The sequence below is a fragment of the Leopardus geoffroyi genome, chromosome C3, assembly GCF_018350155.1.
Source record: "Leopardus geoffroyi isolate Oge1 chromosome C3, O.geoffroyi_Oge1_pat1.0, whole genome shotgun sequence".
Lineage (NCBI taxonomy): Eukaryota > Metazoa > Chordata > Mammalia > Carnivora > Felidae > Leopardus > Leopardus geoffroyi.
This window is the reverse complement of record NC_059338.1, coordinates 15,482,886-15,509,302: the sequence shown is the minus strand read 5'-3', so window position 1 is coordinate 15,509,302 and position 26,417 is coordinate 15,482,886. Positions and strand designations below refer to the sequence as shown.

At 37.5% G+C, this 26,417-nt stretch overlaps 1 protein-coding gene across 3 annotated transcripts in view; it reads right to left on the bottom strand.

The window, feature by feature from the left end:
• The window catches only part of USH2A (usherin), a 742,577-nt gene extending 717,941 nt beyond the window's left edge, over nt 1-24,636 (bottom strand). For all 3 annotated transcript variants that reach the window (XM_045455771.1, XM_045455772.1, XM_045455773.1), the window contains exons 1-3: nt 24,555-24,636; nt 23,033-23,721; nt 19,102-19,267 (exon numbers count right to left, since the gene is read on the bottom strand). In XM_045455771.1, the coding sequence (XP_045311727.1) occupies nt 19,102-19,267; nt 23,033-23,517 (651 nt within the window). In that variant the 5' untranslated portion in view covers nt 23,518-23,721; nt 24,555-24,636. The remainder of the gene's footprint in view (nt 1-19,101; nt 19,268-23,032; nt 23,722-24,554) is intronic.
• Between the last annotated feature and the right edge of the window lie 1,781 nt (nt 24,637-26,417).

Genomic DNA, 26,417 nt, shown 5'->3' with positions numbered 1-26,417 from the left:
GAACAGATCAGTGAAACCAGAAGCTGGTTCTTTGAAAGAATTAACAAAATTGATAAACCACTAGCCAGTTTGATCAAAAAGAAAAAAAAAGGGACCCAAATAAACAAAATCAAGAATGAAAGAGGAGACATCACAACCAACACAGCAGAAATAAAAACAATACTAACATAACACAAAGAACATTATGAGCAATTATATGCCACTAAAATGGACAATCTGGAAGAAATGGACAAATTCCTAGAAACATATACACTACCAAAACTAAAACAGGAAGAAATAGAAAATTTGAACAGACCCATAACCATTAAGGAAATAGAATTAGTAATCAAAAATCTGTCAAAAACAAGAGTCCAGGGCCATATGGCTGTCCAGGAGAATTCTACCAAACATTTAAGGAAGAGTTAATACCTATTCTCTTGAAGGTATTCCAAAAAAATAGAAATGGAAGGAAAACTTCCAAACATTTTCTATGAAGCCAGCATTACCTTGATTCCAAAAGAAGACAGAGACCCCACTAAGAAGAATTATAGACCAATTTCCCTGATGAACATGGATGCAAAAATCCTTAGGAAGATATTAGCCAACCAGATCCAACAATACATTAAAAAAATTATTCACCACAACCAAGTGGGATTTATACCTGGGATGCAGGGCTGGTTCAATATCCACAAAACAACTAATATGATTCATCACATCAATAAAAGAAAGGACAAGAACCATTTGATCTCAATAGATGCAGAGAAAGCATTTGACAAAATACAGCATCCTTTTTTGATAAAAACCCTCAAGAAAGTAGGGATAGAAGAAGCATTCGAGATCATAAAAGCCATATATTAAAGACCCAATGCTAATATCTTCCTCAATGGGGAAAAACTGAGAGCTTTCCCCCCGAAGGTCAGGAACAAGACAGGGATGTCCACTCTCACCACTGTTACTCAACATAGTATTGGAAGTCTTAGCCTCTGCAATCAGATAACACAAAGAAATGAAAGGCATCCAAATCAGCCAGGGGGAAGTCAAGCTTTCATTCTTCGCAGATCACATGATACTCTATATGGAAAACCCAAACAATTCCACCAAAAAACTGCTAGAACTGATTCATGAATTCAGCAAAGTTGCAAGATATAAAATCAATGCACAGAAGTCAGTTGCATTCCTATACACCAACAATGAAGCCACAGAAAGGGAAATCAAGGAATCGATCCCATTTACAATTGCACCAAAAACCATAAAATACCTAGCAATAAATCTAACCAAAGAGGTGAAAAATCTATACTCTGAAAACTATAGAAAGCTTATGAAAGAAATGGAAGAAGACACAAAAAAATGGAAAAAGATTCCATGCTCCTGGATAGGAAGAACAAATATTGTTAAAATGTCAATACTACCCAAAGCAATCTACATATTCAATGCAATCCCTATCAAAGTAACACCAGCATTCTTCACAGAGCTAGAACAAATAATCCTAAAATGTGTATGGAACCAGAAAAGACCCTGAAGAGCCAAAACGATCTTGAAAAAGAAAACCAAAGCAGGAGGCATCACAATCCCAGACTTAAAGCTACACTACAAAGCTGTAATCATCAAGACAGCATGGTACTGGCACAAGAACAGACACTCAGATCAATGGAACAGAATAGAGAACCCAGAAATGGACCCACAAACATATGGCCAACTAATCTTTGACAAAGCAGGAAAGAATATCCAATGGAATAAAGACAGTCTCTTCAGCAAGTGGTGCTGGGAAAACTGGACAGTGACATGCAGAAGAATGAACCTGGACCACTTTCTTACACCAGACACAAAAAGAAACTCAAAATGGATGAAAGACCTCAATGTAAGACAGGAAGCCATGAAAATCCCGAGGAGAAAGCAGGCAAAAACCTCTTTGATCTTGGCTACAGCAACTTCTTACTCAACACGTCTCTGGAGGCAAGGGAAACAAAAGCAAAAATGAACTACTGGGACATCATCAAAATAAAAAGCTTCTGCACAGTGAAGGAAACAATCAGCAAAACTAAAAGGCAAACGACAGAATGGGAGACAATATTTGCAAATGACATATCAGATAAAGGGTTAGTATCCAAAATCCATAAAGAACTTATCAAACTCAGCACCCAAAACACAAATAATCCAGTGAAGAAATGGGCAAAAGACATGAATAGACACCTCTCCAAAAAAGACATCCAGATGGCCAACCAACACATGAAAAAATGCTCAATATCACTCATCATCAGGGAAACAGAAATTAAAAACCACAATGAGATACTACCTTACACCTGTAAGAATGGCTAACATTAACAACTCAGGCAACAGATGTTGGCGAGGATGCAGACAATCTCTTTTGCATTGTTGGTGGCCAATGAAAGCTGGTGCAGCCACTCTGGAAAACAGTATGGAGGTTCCTCAAAAAACTAAAAATAGAAATACCCTACGACCCAGCAATTGCACTACTAGGCATTTATCCAAGGGATACAGGTGTGCTGTTTTGAAGGGACACATGCACCCCCATGTTTATAGCAGCACTATCAACAATAGCCAAAGTATGGAAAGAGCCCAAATGTCCATCGATGGATGAATGGATAAAGAAAAAGTGGTATATATATATACAATGGAGTATTACTCGGCAATCAAAAAGAATGAAATCTTGCCATTTGCAACTATGTGGATGGAACTGGAGGGTATTATGCTAAGTGAAATTAATCAGAGAAAGACAAAAATCGTATGACTTCACTCATATGAGGACTTTAAGAGACAAAACAGATGAACATAAGGGAATGGAAACAAAACTAATATAAAAACAGGGAGGGGGACAAAACAGAAGAGACTCATAAATATGGAGAACAAACTGAGGGTTACTGGAGGGCTTGTAGGAGGGGGGATGGACTAAATGGGTAAGGGGCACTAAGGAATCTACTTCTGAAATCATTGTTACACTATATGCTAACTAATTTGAATGTAAATTTAAAAAGATAAAAAATAAAGTAAAATAAACTAAAAAAATAAAATCTACAAAATTAGGTAGGTCAATAGTTTGATATAGATAGAAAATTGATATACAGAATATATACAAATATATACAGTATATTATATATTATATATTTTACATATATTACATATATTTTATGTATAATGCATATTACATATTAAATATATATTATATACTTAATATATAATATATATTACATATTATATTAATTACATTTTAATTAATTATGATTATATTATTAATTATAATTATATAATTAATTATAATTATATATAATGTATATTATGCATTTAGTATATATAGCATATATTTTATATATACTATATATATTTACTATATGTAATATATATATAATATATATATAAAGCATGCTACACCAAACACCAGAATACACATTAATTTCAAGTGCTCATGAAACACTTTTTTTTATGTTTATTTATTTTTGAGGGAGAGACAGAGTGTGAGCACAGTAGGGGTAGAGAGAGAGGGAGACACAGAATCTAAAGAAGGCTCAAGGCTCAGAGCCATCAGCCCAGAGCCCAACGTGGGGCTCAAACTCATGAACCACGAGATCGTGACCTGAGCTGAAGTCAGACACTCAACTGACTTAGCCACCAAGGTGCCCCTCAAGTTCTCAGGAAACACTCTTGAAGTCAGACTACCTACATCTAGGTCCATTAAAAACAAAATAAACCCCAACAAATTTTATGGAATTGAAATCATAGAGTGCATTCTTTGACCACAGTGGATTCAAATTTGTAGTCAATAACAGAAATATAATTTTTGAAATCTTCATGTTCTTGGAAACTAAACAATATATGTCTAATCCATGAGTCAAGAGGAAGTTTCAAAGGAAATAAAAAAGACATACAACTGAATGAAATTAAAATGCAACATTCTAAAATATGGGGGAAAATATGTGGATGCAGCCAAAATAATGTGAGGAGGGAAATATATCACAATAAACACTAAATTTAATTACACATTACAGAACTAAACTAAATATTATGTTATTTAAAAAAAAAAAAAAGGTCTTAAAACTTTAATCTAAGTTCCTACCTCAAGAAATTAGGAAAAAAAAAAAAGCAAAATAGCCTGAAGCAAGCAGAAGAAAGGAAATAATAAATATAAGATCAGAAATCCATGAAATAAAAATAGGAAAATAGAGACAAATCAAGAGGACAATTTGGTTTCTCAAAAATATCTATAAAACTGATAAACATGACTTAACAAAATGCTAGCATAACAAACAAATATAAGAAAAGGCATGAAACAGGGAATATCATTTTAGATCCTATAACCAGTAAAATTATAATAAGGGATAAAGAAGGATAATATGTACAATATTACAAATGAAACAGAGAAGAAACGGACCAATTCCCTGAAAACTACAAACTAAAGCCAAACAAAATGAAATAGACAATCTAAATATTCTTGTGACTATTAAAGAATCCTAGTTTTATTTAAAACTCCAAAAATGAGATCTCCAAGGCCAGACAATTTCAGTGGAAATCTGAAGACTTCTATGACACATTTAGGGAAGAATTAACACCAATCTTACACAATCTACTCTAGAAAACAAAAGGAGGGAACACTTCCCAACTCATTTTATGAAGACAGTATTAACCTAATAACAAGATAGTAAAAGAAAGGAAAATTACAGACCTCATGAACAAAGATGTAAAAATCCTCACAAAAATATATTAGCAAATCAAATCCAGCAATGCACAAAAGGAATTACCATCATGACCAAGTGGGATTTATTCCAGGAAGGTAATGTCGGGTCAACACTTGAAAAATCATTGTAATCAACCATATTAATAGAGAACAAACTGAGGGTGGAAGGGGGAGGTAGGGGGAGAGGGGGAAAATGGGTGATGGGCATTGAGGAGGGCACTTGTTGAGATGAGCACTGGGTGTTGTATATAAGCGATGAACCACGGGAATCTAACCCAAAAACCAAGAGCACACTTTACACATTGTTAGCCAATTTGACAACAAAATTACATTTAAAAAATAAAATAATAATAAAAAAACAGGCCAGCGAAGAAAAATCACATGATCATATCAATTGATGCAACCAAAACCTTTGACAAAATCCAACATTTATAATAAAATCTCTCAATAAATTAGGATTAGAAGGAAACTTCCTCAACTTGATAAACATGTATAAAAATCTACAGCTAACATAATACTTAATGATGAAAAACCTAAAGTTTTCTGTCTAAGATTAGGAGCCAGGCAAGGATGTTTGCTCTTATCACTTTGTCAACATGGTACTAGAAATTTTAGCTACTTCAACAAGAAATAAAAACTATACAGATTGAAAAGAAATAAAGTTGCCACTAACTGTAAATGACATGATTGCCTATATAGAAAATCCAAACTTATAAAAGAACTTGCAGAATAAATCAGTTTAGTGCAGTCCCCAAATATAAGATCAACCCCCTCAAATTAATAATGTTTCTATATGCTAACAATAAACATGTGGATACCAAAATTTAAAACACAAGACCAATTTCAGTCACTCTAAAGAAAATGAAACACGAATAAATAGTAAAACATGTACCGACTCTTTACACTAAAATTATAAAATGCTGATAAAAGCAATCAAAAAATAAATAAATGGAGCTATTTACCATGGTTATATATTAGAAAATTCAGCATAGTTAAAGATACCAATTTACTACAAGTTGATTTATAGACTTAATTGTAATTGCTACCAAAATCTGAAGAAGACGTTTTGCAAATATAGTGAAACTTATTCTAAAACTTATATGGAAAGACTCAGGCCCTGAAAAGTGTAAAACAAAAAATTTAAAAAGAAGAAGAAGGAAGAAAGGAAGTAAGAGGAGTCACTCGACCAGATATTAAGGCTCACAGTAATCGAGACTACGTGATATCGATAGAGGGACACACATGTAAATTAATGAAAAGGAATAGAGAATCCAGAAATAGACCCACACAAAAATGCCCAACTGATATCTGACAAACGTGCAAAAACAAATCAATGGAGGAAGGATACCCTTTCCAACGAATTTTCCTGGACTATTTGGACATCCACTAGCAAACAAACAAAACCTTCAATCTAAATCTCACACCTACTACATTAACTCAAAACAGAACACAGGCTTAAAATAAAAAATATATAAATAATAATAAAATAAAATGCTTTTGGAAAAAAAATATAGGCGAAAATCTTCAGGATTTAGGGCTAGGCAAAACAAAGCAAAGCAAAATAAAACAAAATGGAACAACCATAGACTTCACTCTAAAAACATGATTCATAAAAAAAAAGACTGATACACTGGACCTCATTAAAACGTAAACTTTTGTTCTGTGAAAGACTGTTCAGAGTATTTTTCTTAAAAGGAGCTACAAAGAAGCAATACAATTAGAAAATGTTCAAAAGGCATGTCACAAATAGGATATAGAGACTGCAAACAAGCATGTGAAAAGATACTCAACATCATTAGGTATTGGGGAAATGCAAATTAAAACCATAGTGAGATATCACAACATACCTATCAGAATGGTTAAAATAAAAATAGTAGCAACATTAAGTACCAGCAAGGTTGTAGAGAAACTGAATCATTCATACATCACTGGTCACAATTTTAAATGGTACAGTCACCTTGGAAAAGAGTTTGTCAGTTTCTTAATACACTCAACATGCAACTGCCATACAACCCAACAATAGCACTCTTGGGCACTTATCTAAGAAAAATAAAAATGTATGTTAACAAAACCCATATATAATGTTTATGTTAACTGTATTCCTAACAGTCAACAACTGGAAACGACCCAGATGTCCTTCAAAGGGTGAATGATTAAACTGGTTCATCAATACCATACCATGGAATCCCACTCATCAACAAAGAAGAACTAACCATTGACATCTCAACAACTTAGATGAATATCCATGGAATTACATTGAAGGAAAAAAAACTCAAAAGGTTACATATTGTGCGATTCCATATATAGGACATTTTGAAAACACAAAATTTTAGAAATGGAGAATACATTAGTGGTTTCCAGAAGTTAGGGATCTGGGGCTTCAGTGAAGGAAGGAACAAAGTGGGTAGTACTTATAAAAGAGCAACATGGGTAGTCTCATAGTGATGGTTCTGTTCTATATCTTGACCATGGTGGATGTGCAAATTTACACATGTGATAAATGGTACAGAACTATACCCGCACCAGTACAAGAAAAACAGGAAATTTAAATTGAATGGGGAAGGGGGATTGTATCAATGTCAATATCCTGGTCACAGGATTGTACAATAGTTGTGCAATTACCACTGGTGGAAATGGATAAAGGCTACATGGGCTCTCTTAGTTTGTTTCTCATAAGTGCCTATGAATCTAGAATTATCTTTCTTTTTAATGTAACTAAAAATAAACAAGAACATAGGGGCACCTGGGTGGCTCAGTCAGTTAAGAGTCTGACGTTTGAGTCTGTCTCAGGTCATGATCTCGTGGTTCTTGAGTTCAAGTACCCGTATGGGGCTGTGTGCTGATAACACAGAGCCTATTTGGGATTCTCTTTCTCTCTCTCTCTCTCTCTCTCTCTCTGCCCCTCCCTCTCTCTCTCTGACCCTCCCTCTCTTGCATGCACACTTTCTCTATCAAAATAAATACATAAAAAACAAAAACAAAAATAAATGAGCATTATCTATACCAGGCCTCTCCGAGCTTAGTGCCTCCCAGTTTTCAAAATTTCTGGGTTGTACTTTATAATATTTATAAAAGCCTCTTCCCACATACTGTAAGATGCTCTACCTGAGACTGTTGCAGACATTTTAGGGGATTAAATTATAATAGTATATGTCCCAATATGTATACTCACAGAGTTCATATCATTTGCAGCTCAATCCTTTGTTTTTATTATCTCCCTACATTTTGGGGGGGCTGGGGAGGCACTCCTAAGAAATAGCTTCAAGGTATCTGCATCTAAGGGGCCCATTCCAGGCTAGTACAGGCATTTCTACCTTGTAGGTGTTCATGAAAATGGTAGACCTATTGGACTATACCAATTCTGCTCAACGGTTGTTTGCCTTCTTCTAATGAGCTCTAGGGCACTAGACTGTGTACCACCACAGTGAGCTGAGGCGGGCTCTGTCAGGCCAGGAAAACTGAACATGGGGGGAATACATAGGGTCTCCCTTTAGGGAATATTGTATTTCAGATGAGCACCTCCCCCAACATTTTTCTTTTTTCTCCTCTTTTCTCCATTTCTCTTTTTTTAATTTCAAAGTAATCTTACACTTGCCTATTGTTATTCTTTGCCTGCTCATCTGGCCCTTTCATCAGACCTGAAGAAAAGAAAATGCAAACCATAAGAGACTCTTAAAAACTGAGACTAAACTGAGGGTTGATGGGAGGTGGGTGGGAGGGGAAAGTGGGTGATGGGCATTGAGGAGGGCACCTGTTGGGATGAGCACTGGGTGTTGTATGGGAACCAATTTGACAATAAATTTCATATTTTAAAAAAATGCAGATGTTTGCATCAAACACTTTCACGTATCTCCTGCTCCTGATAGTCTCCGGCCCTACCTGCGCCCACTGTGCCTCCGTTGAAGTGTCCCTCATACCCTCACAGCTCAGGGCAACTGAAGCACAACCAGGAAGTGAGCACATACCAAGCCTGCCAAGACTTTCCCCCAACCCCACCCCACTTTTCAACCAAGTCTGGGAAAAGAGAATGTTCCAGAAGAAGCCAGACAGAGAAGTCCCTCTTTAAAACACAAAGCCCCACCCACCTGCAGGAAGTCCTGCTCTGGGGTGATGTGACCAGACCAGCAGCCACAGACAAGAACTAAGGCAGACTGCACATGCTGTCCCTACCAGGGGAAGTGAGTCATTCGCCTGGTGGCAGTCCTCTGGTCCCCTGACAAAGCACCAAATCACCTAACCCTGAGTCACAGCCTGTTCTAGGAGAGTCAACCTCACAGACCTGAAGAGAAAGGAAGGAAAGCAGAGAGGGAAGGAGAGCTGTAGGAAAGGAGGAGGGAGGAAGGGTAGGAGGAGGAAAGAGGGAAAGGTCAGCCATGGGGTGTTAGGTGCCAACCTTTCCGTCAGGTATCTTCAACTGGAGTCATGGGGCTGCTCCCTGAGAAAAGGAGGAGCACCTCTCACAGATGAGGTGGGGGAGAGGGCATGGAGCAAACCTGAGGGCAAGAGAGTCCCCAGAGACTAGTCCCTGGGCCAGATCCTGTGATGCCACACGTGAATGGTTCCCTTCCTGCTCCCCAAAGCCTTAGCATGGATCAATAAAGGAGTGGGTGTGGAGTGGGGTTAGGGAAGGGAGGCTTTGTCCTTGGCCTGGAGGCACACCTCCTTCCTAGTAGGAATAGCACCACAGTGGGAGTCACTAGGCAGAGAGTGGGGTTGGGTGGGGAGGGTGGGCATCTCTACATGATTTTCAACCCAAACATTGAAGCCAAGTCCTTTCTATAAATTCCTTAGTGCCAACACTCCCAAAATGGCTACATGTAACAAACTTAGTACAATTAGGATAATACAAGGAATTTGTATCCCAGAAAACAAACAACTTAAAGTTACATACTATATGTCCATAATCTGAACTTTCTTTTTTTTTCAATTTTTTTTTTTAACATTTATTTATATTTGAGAGAGAGAGAGAGAGAGACAGGGACAGAGTGTGAGTGGGGGAGGGGCAGAGACCGAGGGAGATGCAGAATCCCAAGCAGGTTCCAGGCTCTTAGCCCTTATCACAGAGCCCGATGTGAGGCTTGAACCCACGAACCGTGAGATCATGACCTGAGACGAAGTCGGTCACTCGACCGACTGAGCCACCCAGGCGCCCCCATAATCTGAACTTTCTTGGTCAACCTCTGCTACAATGAAATTGACAGAGGCTGAGTCTCCCCAGGCCCCTGGCTCCTCTCTATCCACCTTCTCTATCCTGCAACACAAATGCCTTCTGTTGCTTCCCCCATTTTTTTCATCCTTTCCTTCCTCCCCAGATTGAAAAGCATGAACACCAAGCATAAACAAAATTGATCCAATTATTTTTCTACTTCTAGAATAAGCAATTCAATTTTTTTAGGGATTATTTCATGTAAGCTTTAGAAAGTAGAATGAAATTGCTTTTTCTGACATAAGTGCTTATAATATACATATACAATTATATAAATAATTTATAAATATCAGTATTTTTCAGTGCTGTAGTTAATTAGAAGATTAAAAAACCTATTAAAGCCTTTCCATTCTTGGGAAAGTTTTCTTAATTTGTTTTAATTTTAACTATTCTTTTTTTGGCTTATGGATATCTAAACTAGTATCTTGAACATATGCCTTTATTATGCATCCAGAGCAATGCAGCTGCTGGGAACACTTGAATGTTATATTTTAGAGAGAGAAATACCAAGGGAAACAGTATGGGAAAATAAAACTATTAAAGTCCATGTTTAAATAAAGTCATATTCTCCATTCCATTACCAAGTGATACATACCATAGGCCAAATTCTGCCCTAGGTTATATGCACACTGTTCTCTTTCTGACTTTAGTGGTAATTGTTCATGTATAACTGAAGCATCAGTTAGCCCTGTGGGCACAAGAATGCCTATCCACAAAAAAAAGCACAAATTATCTGTCTTATTATATTTGGTTCGTAGATGAAAATGATATAATATAAATGACAATTCCATTAAATAAGATAGGTTTTAAAAAGCACTACCATCAAATTTTGACCATTACAAATTTTACAGAATTACCATAGTGGCATTTCAAGACTAGAGATCGTTGAAACAAATACATAGACATTGGAAAATACTCTCCTTTTTATAGCAACTTTCAATTTTAGGAGTATATGTAATAATGTATACTATTTTATATATATTTTCTTTTTGTATTTTATAGCTATTGGCTATATATTTAGAGCTATTGGCCCTATTAACTGAGAATCAGCCATTTTCAAGCAAGAAAAAATGGTCAATTCTTCAAATACCACTTTCTAACTTGAAATATTTATTTACTCCCAGCTTGATTTAGATCTTGATTGGATGTGTTTTCCATAGGAAAGGACTTACTGAGTTTAAATTTTTGCTGTGATATATGAGACTGATAACATTCAGATTTGAAAAGGATAAACACTACAATGTGATGTGTAATGATTTTCTGCATACATTAGCTAATTTTTTTGATATATATACATATATATATGTATATATATATATATATACATACACACACACACACACACACACACACACACACACACACATTGTTTCTATACTAATGGTTTATAGTAGTTACCAAATAGATTGGACTAGGAACAGGTGAAAATATATGGGTTGCTGGTCTGGAGGGAAAAAAAAAATTCCATAACATTATGTAAACCTCTAAGCTATCTTTTTCAGCCTGTTTTAATTTAACACTTGATATATATCTTTCTAAGAATCTCAGACCCTTCCCTCTTAGTGAAACCTTTTGATATTTTCATCTCCGAGGAAATGTTCCCCTGCTTTTGGTCTATAGAATTTTTCCTTCCTCTTCTTGTCCACCTATTTAAATCCCATCTAGCTTCAAGAGTTAACTCACATGCTACTTTCCAAATGCATCTTTCCTGACATCTTTCCTGACATCTTTCCTGATCATTTCCGGTCTTGAATTCAGATTATTTTATTTTGATACATACTTTTTAATCCATGGAGGAAGGAGGGAAAGAAGAAATAATACTTGGCCCTCACCCCAGATCAACAAAGACATAATGGAGTATGGGCATCAAAATATTTTCTAAAGTTTCTACGATACTAATGATTTCTATAATTGAGAATTATTGCCTTGAGCTGAATTCTAGCTCATTTGTGCCAAGTATCAAAAATCTGATTCTCCTCTAGTGTTTCTATTTAAGCAAATGAAACATATCCATCCAATTGTCCAAGCCTGAAATCTGGGATTTATCAGAACTCCCTTCCCTTAACCTCCAATTTCTTCCATCAACAAGTTCTTTATTTTAAATTCCCAAATAGCTCTCAAACATGACCACGTCTCTAAATATCTACTATCATTATTATAGCTCAGGGTATACTTCTGTCTCACTGGGGAGCATGAGCACAACCTAACAACCTTTTATGAAAACCTTTCATGCAAACTATTCTCCTTCACTGAAACCAAAGGGGTTTTTATGAAAAGATCATCTGCTTAGGTGATACATTTTCCCTCCCTCCCCTTCCCACCCCCCATCTCCTGGTCCTTACATAAAACATTTCAGTACAGTCCCACTAAAAACATTTTCACATGGCCAACTATGTTCTTTAAAATATAGCCTCTTCCAAACCCTCTGGCTTATTTTACATGCTGTTCTGCTTTGCTGCATTCTACCCATACAGGCCTTTTAATTGTTCACATGGAACATATTCTCTCTTATGAAAGGGTGTTTGTGTGATTTGCTATGCATGTATAGAATGTTCTCTACTTTCTTTGCCTAGTTGAATCCTATGCATTCTATTGAATACATCTCATTATCCACTGAATTGTGTCCCCCACAAAGATAGATTGAAATGTTAATGCCCAGTGCTTATAAAAATGACCTTTTTTGGATATAGGGGCTTCCCAGATACAATCAGTCAAAATGAAGTCTTACTGAATTAGAGTGGGTCCTAATCTGATATAAGTAGGCTCTTTATAGGAAGAGAAGACACTGACACAAGCAGAGAAGATGGCCAGGTGATAATGGAGGCAGAGATTTGGTGTGAGGCATCTAAAGCTAAGAACTGCTGGGGTGCCTCAGTGGCTCAGTTGGTTAAGCGTCTGACTTCAGCTCAAGTCATAATCTCACGGTTTGTGAGTTCGAGCCCAGTGTTAGGCACTGTGCTGACAGCTTAGAGCCTGGAGCCTGCTTTGGAATCTCTGTCTCCCTCTCTCTCTGCCCCTATCCCAGTCGCTCTCTGTCTCTCTCCTTCAGAGATGAATGGACAAAAAACTTTTAAAAGCTAAGAATTGCTGGCAAACAGCAGAAGCCCAAAGCAAGGAAGGACACTCCTCAACAGGTTATAGAGAAAGCATGCATGGCTGTGGGGACACCTTGATTTCAAACTTCTAGCTCAAGAACTGTGTTAGAATAAATTTTTGTTTTAAGCTGCCCAGTTGGTGCCTTTTTTTTAGGGCAGACCTAGAACACTAATACACATGTCTAATATAATTTCTTCAAGTAAGCCTTCCTTGACTTCAGTGATATGATCAAATTGTCCTTCATATGATCCCATAGAACATATCACAGTTATAATTTTGCTTTCATTGGTGTGATTATTTGATTGTCTTTTTCTCCTAATAGACTGTAAGCTCCATCATAGCAGACTATAATATGCTTTATCAAGCATTATTTTCTTTACATGTCACATTTATGGTGTAAGCCAAATAGGCTGGGGTTTACACAATTTCTAATGGGCAGGTAACATTTTGAGGAGTTACATGATTTTCCTTAAGGTTGCACAGTTTTTAAGTAAAATGTCAACAATTAAAGCCTTGCCTTCTGACTAAATATTGTAGTTTAAAGTCACATGCAAAAATGTACAGAGAATAATTTTTACTTGGATTGTTTCACCTCTCTCCATAATCAAGTGGAAAGAATCCCTCCTTTTTATTTTGTTGGATCACAACAAGTCTTGGTTCTGCATGTCATGGATCAGGTGAGCAGGATGAGTTAAGTGGGATATTCTTTCTTTAACCCACTGTAGTCATTCCTGACTGCCATAAACCATAGACATATAGAGCAGAACATTTTATAAAATTACACGCTGTTGTACATTTAAACCATTTGTCGCAATGAGTGATATAGTTGTAAAATACACTGATTTTAATTATTTGTACAAATCATGTCCATATGTGAAGCATTACAAATATTTACATTACAACAAATGGGAAGAAAAACAATTTATATTTATTTTACAAATATGTCTTCAGTTCTTTGTTTTTTAGGTAAGGGGATTCAAATAACTACTCCTTAGATCATCATAGTGACCTAGGTTCATGGCAATTTATATTTTTAGCTAAAGATCAGAAAAATTAGAGACTATAAATCTAACTTAACCTATCCAAGGATCATTTTTCTCATCTCTGAAATGGAGATAAGCCAATGGCACAGATTATTAGCACTTAAAATTTAACCATATACCATGTTTAATACAGTACATATAATCGGTGCTCAATGGCAGCTATTATTATCAGCATTTTTAACTGATTTCTAAAATATAATTTGGTAAATTCAATGAATATGTAATTAGTTTTAGATAACTAAAACTATTCAACTAACTCAGGTGGCATTCGGCTGGCTGGATACAAACAGAAGGCTTTGCACAAATAAGCAATGTTTAACATTTGCATCGACACTTATAGGTAAAAGCTTTGGAAATTATTAAAGTAACAATGTGGATCGAGAGTCTTTTGGGATGAGAATTGAGGTGGTATTCCCATGAGAATCCCAGTGCACAGAGCTTACTGGACTGAATGAGGAAGCTTCCATAAGGTTGCATGGACATTCTATGTTCCCTCAATCAATAGAGACATGGGAATACCTTCATAAAGTGTGCACGTGGGCATACACCACAGAGATTAATTGAGAGACTTGGTTTATCTATTCTCGCAAATGTTGGCTAAATTGCATTTTCTTTTTCTTCAGAACTATCAATAGTTTTCCTTTTTCAGATTGAATACATAAATCAAAAGAACGTATTTCATGAACAAACAGTGATTATGAACCCTCTATTCTTCATCTATTGATTCCAAAAACTTGATTTACCATGCATTCTTTCCTTCATTGTATTAAATTAGAACTGTTCTTTTTCACATTACTGTGGCTAGAACCGTCTTTGGCTCTTGAACTGTCAGGGTCTCAAGGAGCCTTCAAAAAGAGCATAGAAAATGCATATAACCTCCCTGCTAAACCATTTCTTGCTTCCAGAGTTGCAGTATCGCATCAGTTTCAAATTATAAATTGCTTTACTGTATTTCAGCATAATTACTGAAGGATTTCTATACTGATGGTTCTTTGATGCTATTTGTCCTATGAAATATGTGGAACTGTTTAAGGGAAAACAGTATTTTCATAAGAAAGACTGAGTTTCTACTTTTAAATGACAGGCATCTACATGTGAGCATGCTGTTAAGTTGTCTCACCTACCAACCCATAACAAACTGTGGAAGTAAAATTCTTCAGGTATTTCAAAACTTTTTTTTTTGAGAAAGAAAATCAAAAGAGATCTCTCACAAGAACTAGAAGCACGTGCTGATTCAATATGAAAACTAAGCTTTAAAAAAATCTGCTAATGTTATCAGTGTTCCCCATTTGATAATAAAAAGTCTGAATTGATTTTTTCCAGGTTTAGTACAAAAAAATATGACATAACGAATTTAAGCTTGATATAATTTGAAATAGCCAATATATTAAACCCCAAAGTGAAATTTAAATTGGCAATCGTGTCAGATTCAAGTCCCTGAATGAATATTAATTTAAAAACTAATCATTTTCCAACAGGTTGAAGCTTCAAAATGCTAGTTCTAGAATAAAAGCTGTTAGATCCATTACTATAACATCGGGCATCTTTTGTTTAAGAAACTAGACCTCCAATGTTCAGTATGTCTGCCTCTTCCTGGCATCTTTTTTGCCCAGGGATTTAGTTATTTAAAACTCATTTCTGTTTTCTGAATTTGGGAAATTAAAATTCTGATTTTACTGATGGAAAGCTGATACTGAGTGAACTGTCTGAGGTAAGGTGTAAGGTCAGACCTGTTCATTAATTTTATGTCACTAGCCCTTTGTAAGTTAAATTCTGGTTTCTGAGCCAATTTTATGAGTAAAGGTGTTTTAATTTTACACACACATATACACACATGCACATCCCATATAAATTCATTGCTTTATGACCATATTGGAAGATGAGTAAAAATATGCATACACATTAATTAGATTTGCAATCTGAAATGAGACTAAACTGGATTATCGATTATGTGCTCTATCTTATGCCCAGCATGATAGAAATCTCTAATTCACAAATCAAACAGAATTTGGATGTACTATGTAATAATGCAACAGCAAGTTACATTTTATAGCATATTCTCTGCAGGTATACAGTGACAGAGTTGGAAACTGCTTTTGTCCATATCTTGGCCAGAAAATCTACCAAAAAAAAATGTTTCTCTATGAATGCCAGACAGCATGGGGAAGCAGAGAAAAGCATAAGCCGGATGGTAAGCTCACAGAGCAGGCTCTGTCACCATCTAGACAACCCCACACAACTCAAGAGCTTTCTTTTCTTTATTTTTTAGAGACTGAGAAAGAGGCCCTAAGTGAATGGAGGGGGAGAGAGAGAGAGAGGGAGAGAAAGAGAAACAGAGCTTACCCGAAGCATGGTAGAGCTTGCCCGAAGCAGGGCTCAAGCTCACAAACCGTGGGATCATGACCTGAGCAGAAGTCAGATGCTTAACCAACTGAGCCACCCAGGCGCCCCACTCAAGAGCTTTTTTGTACTTCAACTGTGCCTCACTTCACACTCCACTTACTCCTTTATGTGCATTCAGAAAGAATTCAGGGAAGCCTCCCTTTATCACCTAGTCCAAACCTCATATCACATAAGTAAGGAAACTAAGTCAAATGGTTTTGTTAAGACGACCGAGTAGCATTACTTGAATAAATTATCCCTAATTCTGATCACTTATCCTCCCTACTACACTATAACACCCTTTAAAGAATGAGCATGTTCCTTTTTAAACATCTATAATATGAATTATTATAAATTTCATAATATCTTAAATGTATTCAAACTGATGTCAATTTAAAGGAAGACTATGCAGATCTCTGATTTAGAGTCAATAATCACTCTAACTTTCATTTGAATGAATCCAGATTCTCATAATGCTGGGTGTCTCCAAATCCACTAAAAAATGCCAGGTGAACCAATGACTGATCGATATGGTTTTTCTAATGTTTTATGACCACTTCATAGTTTTAATGTAAAATGAAGAATGGGGGAAAACTTATGCAAAAAAAAAAAAAATTAAAGAAATATACAAATTGGAGAGGACAAGTTTTCTCTTGATAGTCAAACAGATATGAAATAAAGCAGTCTCATTAAATCATAAGGATTTAACCTTTTCTTTAACCTTTTCTTTAAAGAAGGGAACGACTTAATGATTTATAAAGAAATTTTTGCCTAAACTAGGAAGTGACTCATATTTGACATGTATTGAAATGATAATGCTGATTTCAACAGGCACTCTAAGAGCATTTTACTCCTAGGAGAGTAATTCAGTCATGGTTACCTTTTCACATTTGGATTTTAAACTTTCTTTTGTAAAGCTTTGAATGTACTATTGCCTGCCAAAACATGGCAGTTTCACAGATAAGGCAAAATAAAGGGAAGTAAAAAAAAAACAAAAAACATTTTTTAACAATTGTTTATACAAAGATACGTAACCAACATTATCTATTTGACATCTTCTTCAACAGTTTCTATTTTCCTACTTTTAACATTATAAACCAATTCTGTTGCACCGCTCAGTGGGGGAAATGGACAATTTCAAGATATAGAACAAATTAGTCCCCTATCTGTAACTACCGAACAAATGAGAAGTAAACACCACCAGATTGAACCCCTCATGTGCTATAGACAGGGCCTTATAACCAGACATGACTTACCCTCCAAACCCTAGTGCTCTGGAATGTTGCCCCCTGCCAACTGCATTTGATAAACCCATACGCTAAGTAAAAGCCAATTACATAAGGCAAAACACCCTGATTTGATACTACTTTGTCAATACCTTCCTGTAGAAATCAATCATTGTCACCTCTTTGCATTTATATTTTAAATTTTCTTCCTAAGGCCTTTAATGTACTACACAAAGGCATGACAGAACTTCACAGTTATAATCAGGCAAAACAAAGATATGTCACAAAGTGTACAGAAATCCTCAAGAATGTTATCTGTGCTGAAATAAACTTTAAAACCCAAATAACAATTCTCAAGGCCCTCTAAGGAAGTCTACTTGAGAACTGCTTCAGGCTGCAAGAACAGTGTGAGAAATCAAAGATCATTTCAATAAAAAAAAAATGAGGGTATGGGATGCCTGCGTGGCTCAGTTGGTTCACCATGTGACTCCTGGTTTCTGCTCAGGTGATGATTTAATGATTCAGTTTATCAAGCCCCATGTCAGGCTGCAAGATGACAGCACAAAGCTCCTTGGGATTCTCTCTCTCCCACTCTCTCTGCTCCCTCCCCTGCTCATGTTCTCCCTCTCTCTCTCTCTCTCAAAATAAATAAATAAATAAATAAATAAATAAATAAATAAATAAACAAACAAACAAACAAACAAACTTAAAAAAAGGAATAAGGGTACAATTATCCTCTAGTGTGAATGGGGTTTGCACGAACCCCTATTTGGCCACACACACGGGACCTCTGGTATGAAAGACAAGGATGACTTTTGGCCACATTGGGCCATTCCAGTACCCTGGAGAAAAAAAAAAAAAAACAAACAAAAAAAGGATACACTCTGTCTGCATTCCCAGGAACTGTAAAATACCAGATAGCTCACAGTTCTCTCAGCCTTTAACAGCTTCTAAGGCTAAAACAAACTGTGGCTGACAACTAAAGTAATAATATAACACTTTCTGAGTGTTTGAAGTGTAAAGTTCATTAGTTCTAAGGTCAGCATTTTAATGCAACAGCCAAATTTCACTCACATCATCAGATGCTATCTGGGAAAGACAGCCAGGCGGGGGGGCAGGGGGGCGGTAATGCTGCCATGACTGGTAAAATTAGTACTAGGCACTGAAAGAGCCCTTCCACATTGTTTAGCAAAATATACTAACCAAATAAAACAAAAATTCCCTGAGGTTGTCATCATCCCAAAGAGCATTGTCCTTAGCTTCTGTGGGAGTTTTCACAGCAGTGGTGAGGGGGGAAATGCCGGACTATCAAGCGATACATCATTAGGTCATTTAAATGTTATTTTTCTTTAGTTGTCATTTACACGTAAATGAAATCTAAAAATACTGCTTCAGATCTTGTGGGGAGATGCCATGTAAGGAAAGAAAGGAAGACGGATCCTCGTGTTTAACCAAATGTTAAATATTTTTTATTTTACTCACCTGCACACTAAGATGAATCCATTTCTTCACAAGAATTCTCCCCAGTGTCATTACTTTTATTGGAGGCTGCAAACCATTTACTGTGCGATAATAAAACATGGTCTCTTTCTCAGATATTGTAAGTTTGAACACAATCTGCCCATCCACCGTCTTTTCTATAACACACCTTAGGAAGCAACCAGAAAAGAGAAAAGGTCAGCATCCAACCAAAAGACATGCGAAGGCAATTGTGCAGTTACAGGGGCATGAAAACCCCACTCAGAAGGTGCGCTGTGAATTAGTGCCTGAATGCCATTCTATGCAGAGCCAAGTTTTACTCCAATTAAGAAGACTTTAATTTCAATTTTTTAAAAATGGAATTTTTATTTACAGTATATTCCCCAGAACCTCAACACCCTTTATTAGAGATTAATGGTGGAAACGACAGTGGTTGAGTCATCCTGCAAAACCAACATTTAGCCTATTGGCTCATTAGTCTTCTGCTATTTCTTTTATAGGAAGCAGCACGCTACGCTACGTCCGGCTTGGGTATTGAGTCACCAGTGCAAATCTTTCTCTCTTTTTTTTAATGCAAAGAGAATTTAGTGTCCATAGAAGACTGCTAGCCCTGAAGTCAGAAGTGCTCTATTTAATTCCCATGATGAAATGGAGAATGGACAACTACAGCTTCTTCTTACTTCATCATTGACTGGCCAGAAGTCAAAGCCAGTGTCTGTAAGAGGACCGGCTGGCTCTCCATAGACACTGAGATAACGTTGATGATCTTGGATAAAAGGCCATACAATCTTCTAAAGAACACAGTGAAATCATATTTTGATAAAAAAAGAAGAATTTTCAAGAACTTTCGAGGTCTTCTGTCAGGCCAACTATCCAACTATTTTTTAAAAATGACTTCTATCCTTACCACAGTGGCACACACACCCCATCCCTTTAAATCGACAGATGGTGTTTTTATAAGTATTCATTTTCTATGTTAACTTGTGTTTAATATAAGTTATTTTAAGTTAATTATATCATTGCATATTACCAGACACTGAACAGAAACAGTTATGAACTTAAGCTCACTCCTATCACATTCAATGTAGCAACTCAACTTTTTAGCAGAATATTATAAATGCTTGCTTGTAGCCTCCTGAGTGGATTATTCCCAAAGATCTGTTATTTAAAGACAAATATCCCTGACATTAGCCATTAACATCTCCCCAAATGACTAGCTCTTAAAGATGCCCATCAGCCTACATGTCACAGACAAGAACTCAACAAGGTGGCACATCCCAGGGAGGAGAATTTCATCAGATGCTGGAGGAGTCTGGTTCCCTTTCTTCACCCAGTTGCCTCCTACTCAGCTCAGCATCTCCATGATTATGCCTGGTCGTGGAATACCCTTCTTCCTGGCTGAAGACTGCTTAAGGGGCCTTCCTTGGTATTCACTTGCTGCCTCAGTAATGACACTGATACAGGGCTCCTGAGTGGCCTAATCAGTTAAGCTTCCAACTCTTGATTTCAGCTCAGGTCATGATCTCACTGTTCATGAGTTTCAGTCCCATGCCAGGCTCTGCACTGACAGTGGAAGAGCTTGCTTGGGATTCTCTCTCTCCCTCTCTCTCTGGCCTTCCCCCACTTGTGCACGTGCATGCGCGCTCTCACTCTCTCTCTCTCAAAATAAATAAACATTTTTTTTTTTAACGTAATGACACTGATCCATCTGTCTTCCCATTAGTCATGAGTTTTCTGAGAACAAAGCAGAGCCTGATATAGAGCAGACTCTCAAGAAATGATGTGTCAATGACCAAATCGAGAAGAGAAAGTATCAAAGAGGCAAAGATAAGATGGGGAAAACCAAGAATAATTACTGAAGATGTTTTAAAACTTTCCTTACAGGTTACGTTTTCCACAAATTATTGCTTCTCATTTGCATTTATTCTTTTGTGGAGTTAAGAGGTAAGAATAAGATTGGAGAACACTTACCAGTTACTATTTCACTGTTACTGGTCTTCCTAGATTTTGTACACGTATTTCGTGATAAAGTTATGAGAACAAGTATATTTTTTAACATAGGCAAATAGATTGACATAAAGGTTTTATATAAAGTAGAGATAAGGCTTCATAGAAATTCTGTGTTTTTTTAACCCTTTGGTGGACAGATATTTTTAAAGCACTGGGATGAAAAGAGTTGTCTCTTTACCCCCTGCCATAAGATCTCTAAGGTCTAAGAAGAGTTTGCCTGCATTCGTTTTACTTGAGTTTAAACCAACAAGTTAAAATGTGACCAATACTCAAGAATGTATTTGCCAAATGCAGGCTTATTTTCCCAAGCTTACTGAAAATGCATTTCTTAATATGTTATTGATTATCTTCCTTGCTATTTTGTTTGCTTGTAAACATACTAGCTTTGGTAGATAATGAATGTGAAAGGAAGGCAGGTAGCAAAATATTTAGGAACTGGATTTATTCTGCTCCTGGATAAACAATAATTGGATAATCCATGTTTTGTTTGTTTTACTTATCTAGAGCAAACACCCCGAAATTCCCCCAATTCCCATAGTTATTTTAGTTTTGAGAATGAAAACGACCTTGATGCATGGAACTCTCCAGACCGTAAACCATGTGCCACTGCCTCTATCAATACCCCTCTATCTTATTTATACTAAATGATACCAATAGGAGAAGAATTTGGTAGAGACAGATCTCCTGGGGAGGGGGAGGGGGCACTTGGGGAAAAAAAAAGTTTTTCCCAGCCATATTTGCCAACAGACAATTCTTGGACATTCTTTACATAAACGGAGTAGGTTGGCTTTACTGACATTTCCAACAGTAAGAAAACAGGGTTTTCTTTTAGGGATGACACAGAAATAGAAATAATGCTTTGTGATCATTTTCACTTCACATGAAGAAAAATGCCGACTTTCACTTGGCAAATTAAAACTAAACACCAAAGACATTTAAGTCATATTTGCTTATAAGATTATAAGACTTTTCTGGTTTGTTTCACAAGTTTTTAGATATTTGGTTAACGCTCTCAAACAAAGAAACTGTCACAAGGGGGAGAGCCAAAAGCTCTACAGGAAGACAGAAGATAAACAAAAAGTGCCTCAAAACTTCCTTACTTATTCAAATCTCCAGATCGGCTCTAAATACTTAGGGAAAACACATGAGATGGCAGTTTTAGAAAACATGACAGAATGAAAACCAAGTGATTATATAAACAAAAAATGACAAAGCCCCACTACAAACTCACTGAAGGCATTTCTACTGGGATCGATGGCATAAAATCTATTGGGACGCTTTTATGCTTATCTATATATTTCCAAACAGGAGACACAACAGGCAAAGGGCAAAAAGCTGCATCCTTTCAGAGGCAGAGGATTATTCATTTATTCAACTCATGCTATTGGGCATCTTCCATGAGTCAAACAAACACCTCTTCCTGGGAAAATACGGATGAATTAAAGACAGTCCTAAGCCCTTAGAGAGCCATCTGCCTGATGAAAATTTTATACTCCAGCAGGAGCAGGTTGTTTATAAAAACCTAGATCAAGACTTAGGAAATATCAATTATTTGTACTACTAGCCCTTGCACTGTAAAGCTCACACTGAGCCTGGCTGAGCCTCTGAAGGCCAAGACCAAAGGTTTGGCTAAACGACCAGGGAATACATGAGACACGTGTAGACACGTCTGTCTGCAAGGAAGCTATCTTAACATATTCTTTTTTGAGGGCTCGCTTCATCCGTGGAAAGGAGAAACAACTGTAAATTTGGGAAAACAATACTTGCAATGTAAACTTAAACCGGAAGACGGCCATAGCAACTGGTCTTCAACTGCATGGATTCCAGTGTTCGCCTTCCTTTCTAGTTTAAGGATTCGTGTTGCAAGTCTTCACTACTATGGCTCAGGACCCCTAGGAAAGCTTACACTGACTCCACTACTTACATTACACCTTCCTTCTCAGGTTTCAGCCACACAGCTAGAGTAAATGATGCCGCCAGCCTTGGAGAAGGAGGAGAAGAAAAGCAATTCTTGTGATTTCCAAAAATAAAACTTGTGGAATTGCTATGAGCGTTGGGACACAGATCACGCTTGTCTACGGTGATGCAGCTCCCGAGGCCCGCGGAGAACAGGGCGATGTGGCCGGGCGGTGAAGACCTGTATGGGCAGTCCTGGATGCACATCCGCTGGGTACAGAACTGCAGACTGGCGGCAGCAGTGGGGCTCTGACAAAAAGTGCTGCGGCCTGGGAGCCCACATGTTGCTTGGGGTGGCACGATGGAAACATTCTTGAAAGCTCCCACGTTCTCCAGCCTCGGGAAAAGGCCCTGTGAGTCAGCCAGCGAGATGGCAGCGAAATACGCAAAGGTCAATGTTGCAATGACGTGGGACAAGAAGCGGAAGCCCGGTGAAAGAGCCAGGCGACTCATGTTCACAAAAAAGCATTCTCCTCCTGATAAAGCATTCCTAAATAAATAATAAGGCCAATGCCGCCTGCCAGCAACACTTTAAAGCAGGGTGCTTTAAGTAACGTTGAGATACTCCATTTTCGGGAAGCTGCAGACACGTTTTCACACTGAGGTAATACCACAGACGATCTTAGCAACGGTGAAGACATGAGTAGCAGCTGGTGTCTGGGAATCAAAAACAAAGTGTCAAGGAAAAGCTGCTACATCTTGAAAATTTAAGTTCATCCCAAGCCTGCGGACTGTGAGCCCCCCATGAGAAACATTACTGAACTTCTCAAAGAGCAAAAACATTCTGAAACACACTGTCTAGAGGAAAACACTTATTCTTTGGTTAGGTAACCTTTGTACCGGCCAAATCAGACACTTTGAAAGTGCCCAGGACAACCAGTTTCCCGTGTATAGTTATACACGGATACACATATACTTCTTGTGAATACATTTCACCACACAGCAATTTAAGAGTGCTACTCTACCCCAGGGAATTAGCACTATCTACTTAACAAGGTAAAGAATTGCATAGATTTTCTTTAGACGGGCACCTTATGTTGTAGCACACAGCTAACTTACAGATGTCCGAAATAAAGCTGGCAAAGCGCTTTGGGCCTTTCCCCCAACACAGCATGTGCAGCAACTTTAAGCTCACAGGAAAGCTGATTAGAAACCCAACACCATCTGTCTGTCCTATGCCTTAGTATTTAGCAAACGTTTTGTGTTCGTGTTTCCTCCTATGACTATGTATTTGTAGGTTAAATATGGACCCCTAATACTGTGTAAGTAATTGTATTGATAAATAAGCTGAATTACCATCTCTTTATTGCATTTCAACCAGTCCCCTCAGTGTGACAAATGGCTCTTCACAGGACCGCTGTCCCTCGTTGCCTGGCAACGCTGCGGTAACCCCCGGGTTACTCTTAGCAAATAGGCCACAGCAGCAGGAATTCTGCAAGGAAGACGTGGGTGCCCAAGTAAAGTATTCTGCACGGCAAACACTTGGTTACCTGAAACTCAGAGCGCAGTCTGCTTGGTGGCCCGCCTGGAACTGAACTCCCCAGGCTTCCAGCAGGCGCTTCAAGCAGTGGGAGGGACCTGGATGGGGCCAGGCATGCATAATTTTAAAGTAGCAGTACACCTTAACCCATAATCCCCGTTTAGCCCCTCCCCTTTACCGCTTTTGCACACCTCAATCCATTTAATCATGGAGTCAAAATGACCCGCCACTAATACAGTAACACAAGGAGTCATTTCCAGTGCCCTTTCTCCTTTCTGGGGAAACAAAATGGAATTCTAAACCTTAGTATATTGAGGCCCTAACAGCTTGGTCCATGGATGTAAGTTTCTGTTGACTGCTTCATTGTTGCTGCCTTCTTCACCCCTGGATACCCCCTTCTGAAAACACGTTTCTCTACTTCATGAGGAACAGCTGATGTTATCTCTAAATGTTGCATTTGGAAATGAGAGATTTTAATTAAACTACAGAAGCAAGAGGATTATTGACTTTTTAGCTGCCTAATTGGATATGAATATGTATATATGCATGAGTATGTGTTTGATGTCAATTCTATGTAGTTTGTATTATATTCAAAATTCTCCCTTCTCTACTATCTGAGATATCTCATCCTAGATGCGAAATATTCTGAAGCAACTGATACATCTATCGCTTCATTCTTATCTTAAAAATGGAAAACTTGTTTGGGAAAAAAACTAGGTGATTGTGGTTCTGTTTTCTGTAAGTTATCCTATTCAGAAAAATGTTTAGAAATGAGAGAACTGTTTTTGGTGTTTCTTGTTAGTAAGGCAGCCAGAGACAAACCCAGAGTGTCATCTCTTTGATTTCTTTTCTTGTCTCTTCAATGAGAGGCGTAAAAACCACAACCTTTTATATATCAAGCTTATCAGGATTAGGTGCTTCTGGAAAAAACTTTCACCTTTTGTCAAAATATCCTATTTTCCACTTGTCGGTTATTGCCAGCTAATATATAATTCCTTGAGAGCTTGGGAAGATACATTTGGAAATAGATACATAGGATTCAGTGAATTAGACAAATGCATTGTTCAGACCTGTTACAAAACATGCACATTTGCCTTTAAACAATCTATTCAATCTCTGGCTTGCCCTTATGCCTTGTGAATCCAAGGCCTAACTTTTTAAATTGTGTATCTTCAGTGTATCTTTTGGGTCACCATTCAGGGGATGAGAATCCTTCTACCATATAACTGCTGCTTTGTAGTAGGAAGTCATGACTCAAAATAGACAATCTAAGATTAGCGACTCTGCTCCACATTCAGAAACTCTGCCTGTAATTTGCAAAGGCAGACAATGGATTGACACATCCCTCAACTTTTGCTTTTGGGTACTATCAATCTTGAGGACACATCCAGTAAATGAATTGGGCACCAACAGTTCCACCACCCCTAGAAGTGCCTGAGTAAGAAGTTTAGGAAAAAATGAACATGTACAGGAGGAAAATTTAGCTAACTACATACACTTTCTCCCCCCACCCCCCACCCCCATATATTTCTGTGGATTCACTGAGTAATTCTGGTTTGGATCAGCTGGCTGAGTTTGGATGGTCTGGTTTGGCCTCACTCTCTCATCTAGTGGTTGCCTTGACAGTCATGGGAGCATACCCCAGGCTCATTCTGATAGGAGCAGAAAGATTCTTAGCAACATAAGATGGGAGGTTCCCATGTGCAAGTACTTGTCATGCCTCTGCTCGCATCACATTTGCTAATGTCCCAGTGACCAGAGCAGTCACATGATGAGGTCAAGAGTCAATAGCTATAAAATAGACCCTATTCTTCAAAGAAGGAATGGCAAAGTCACACTCTAAGGGGGCACACAGAATGAAGAGAATTTGTGA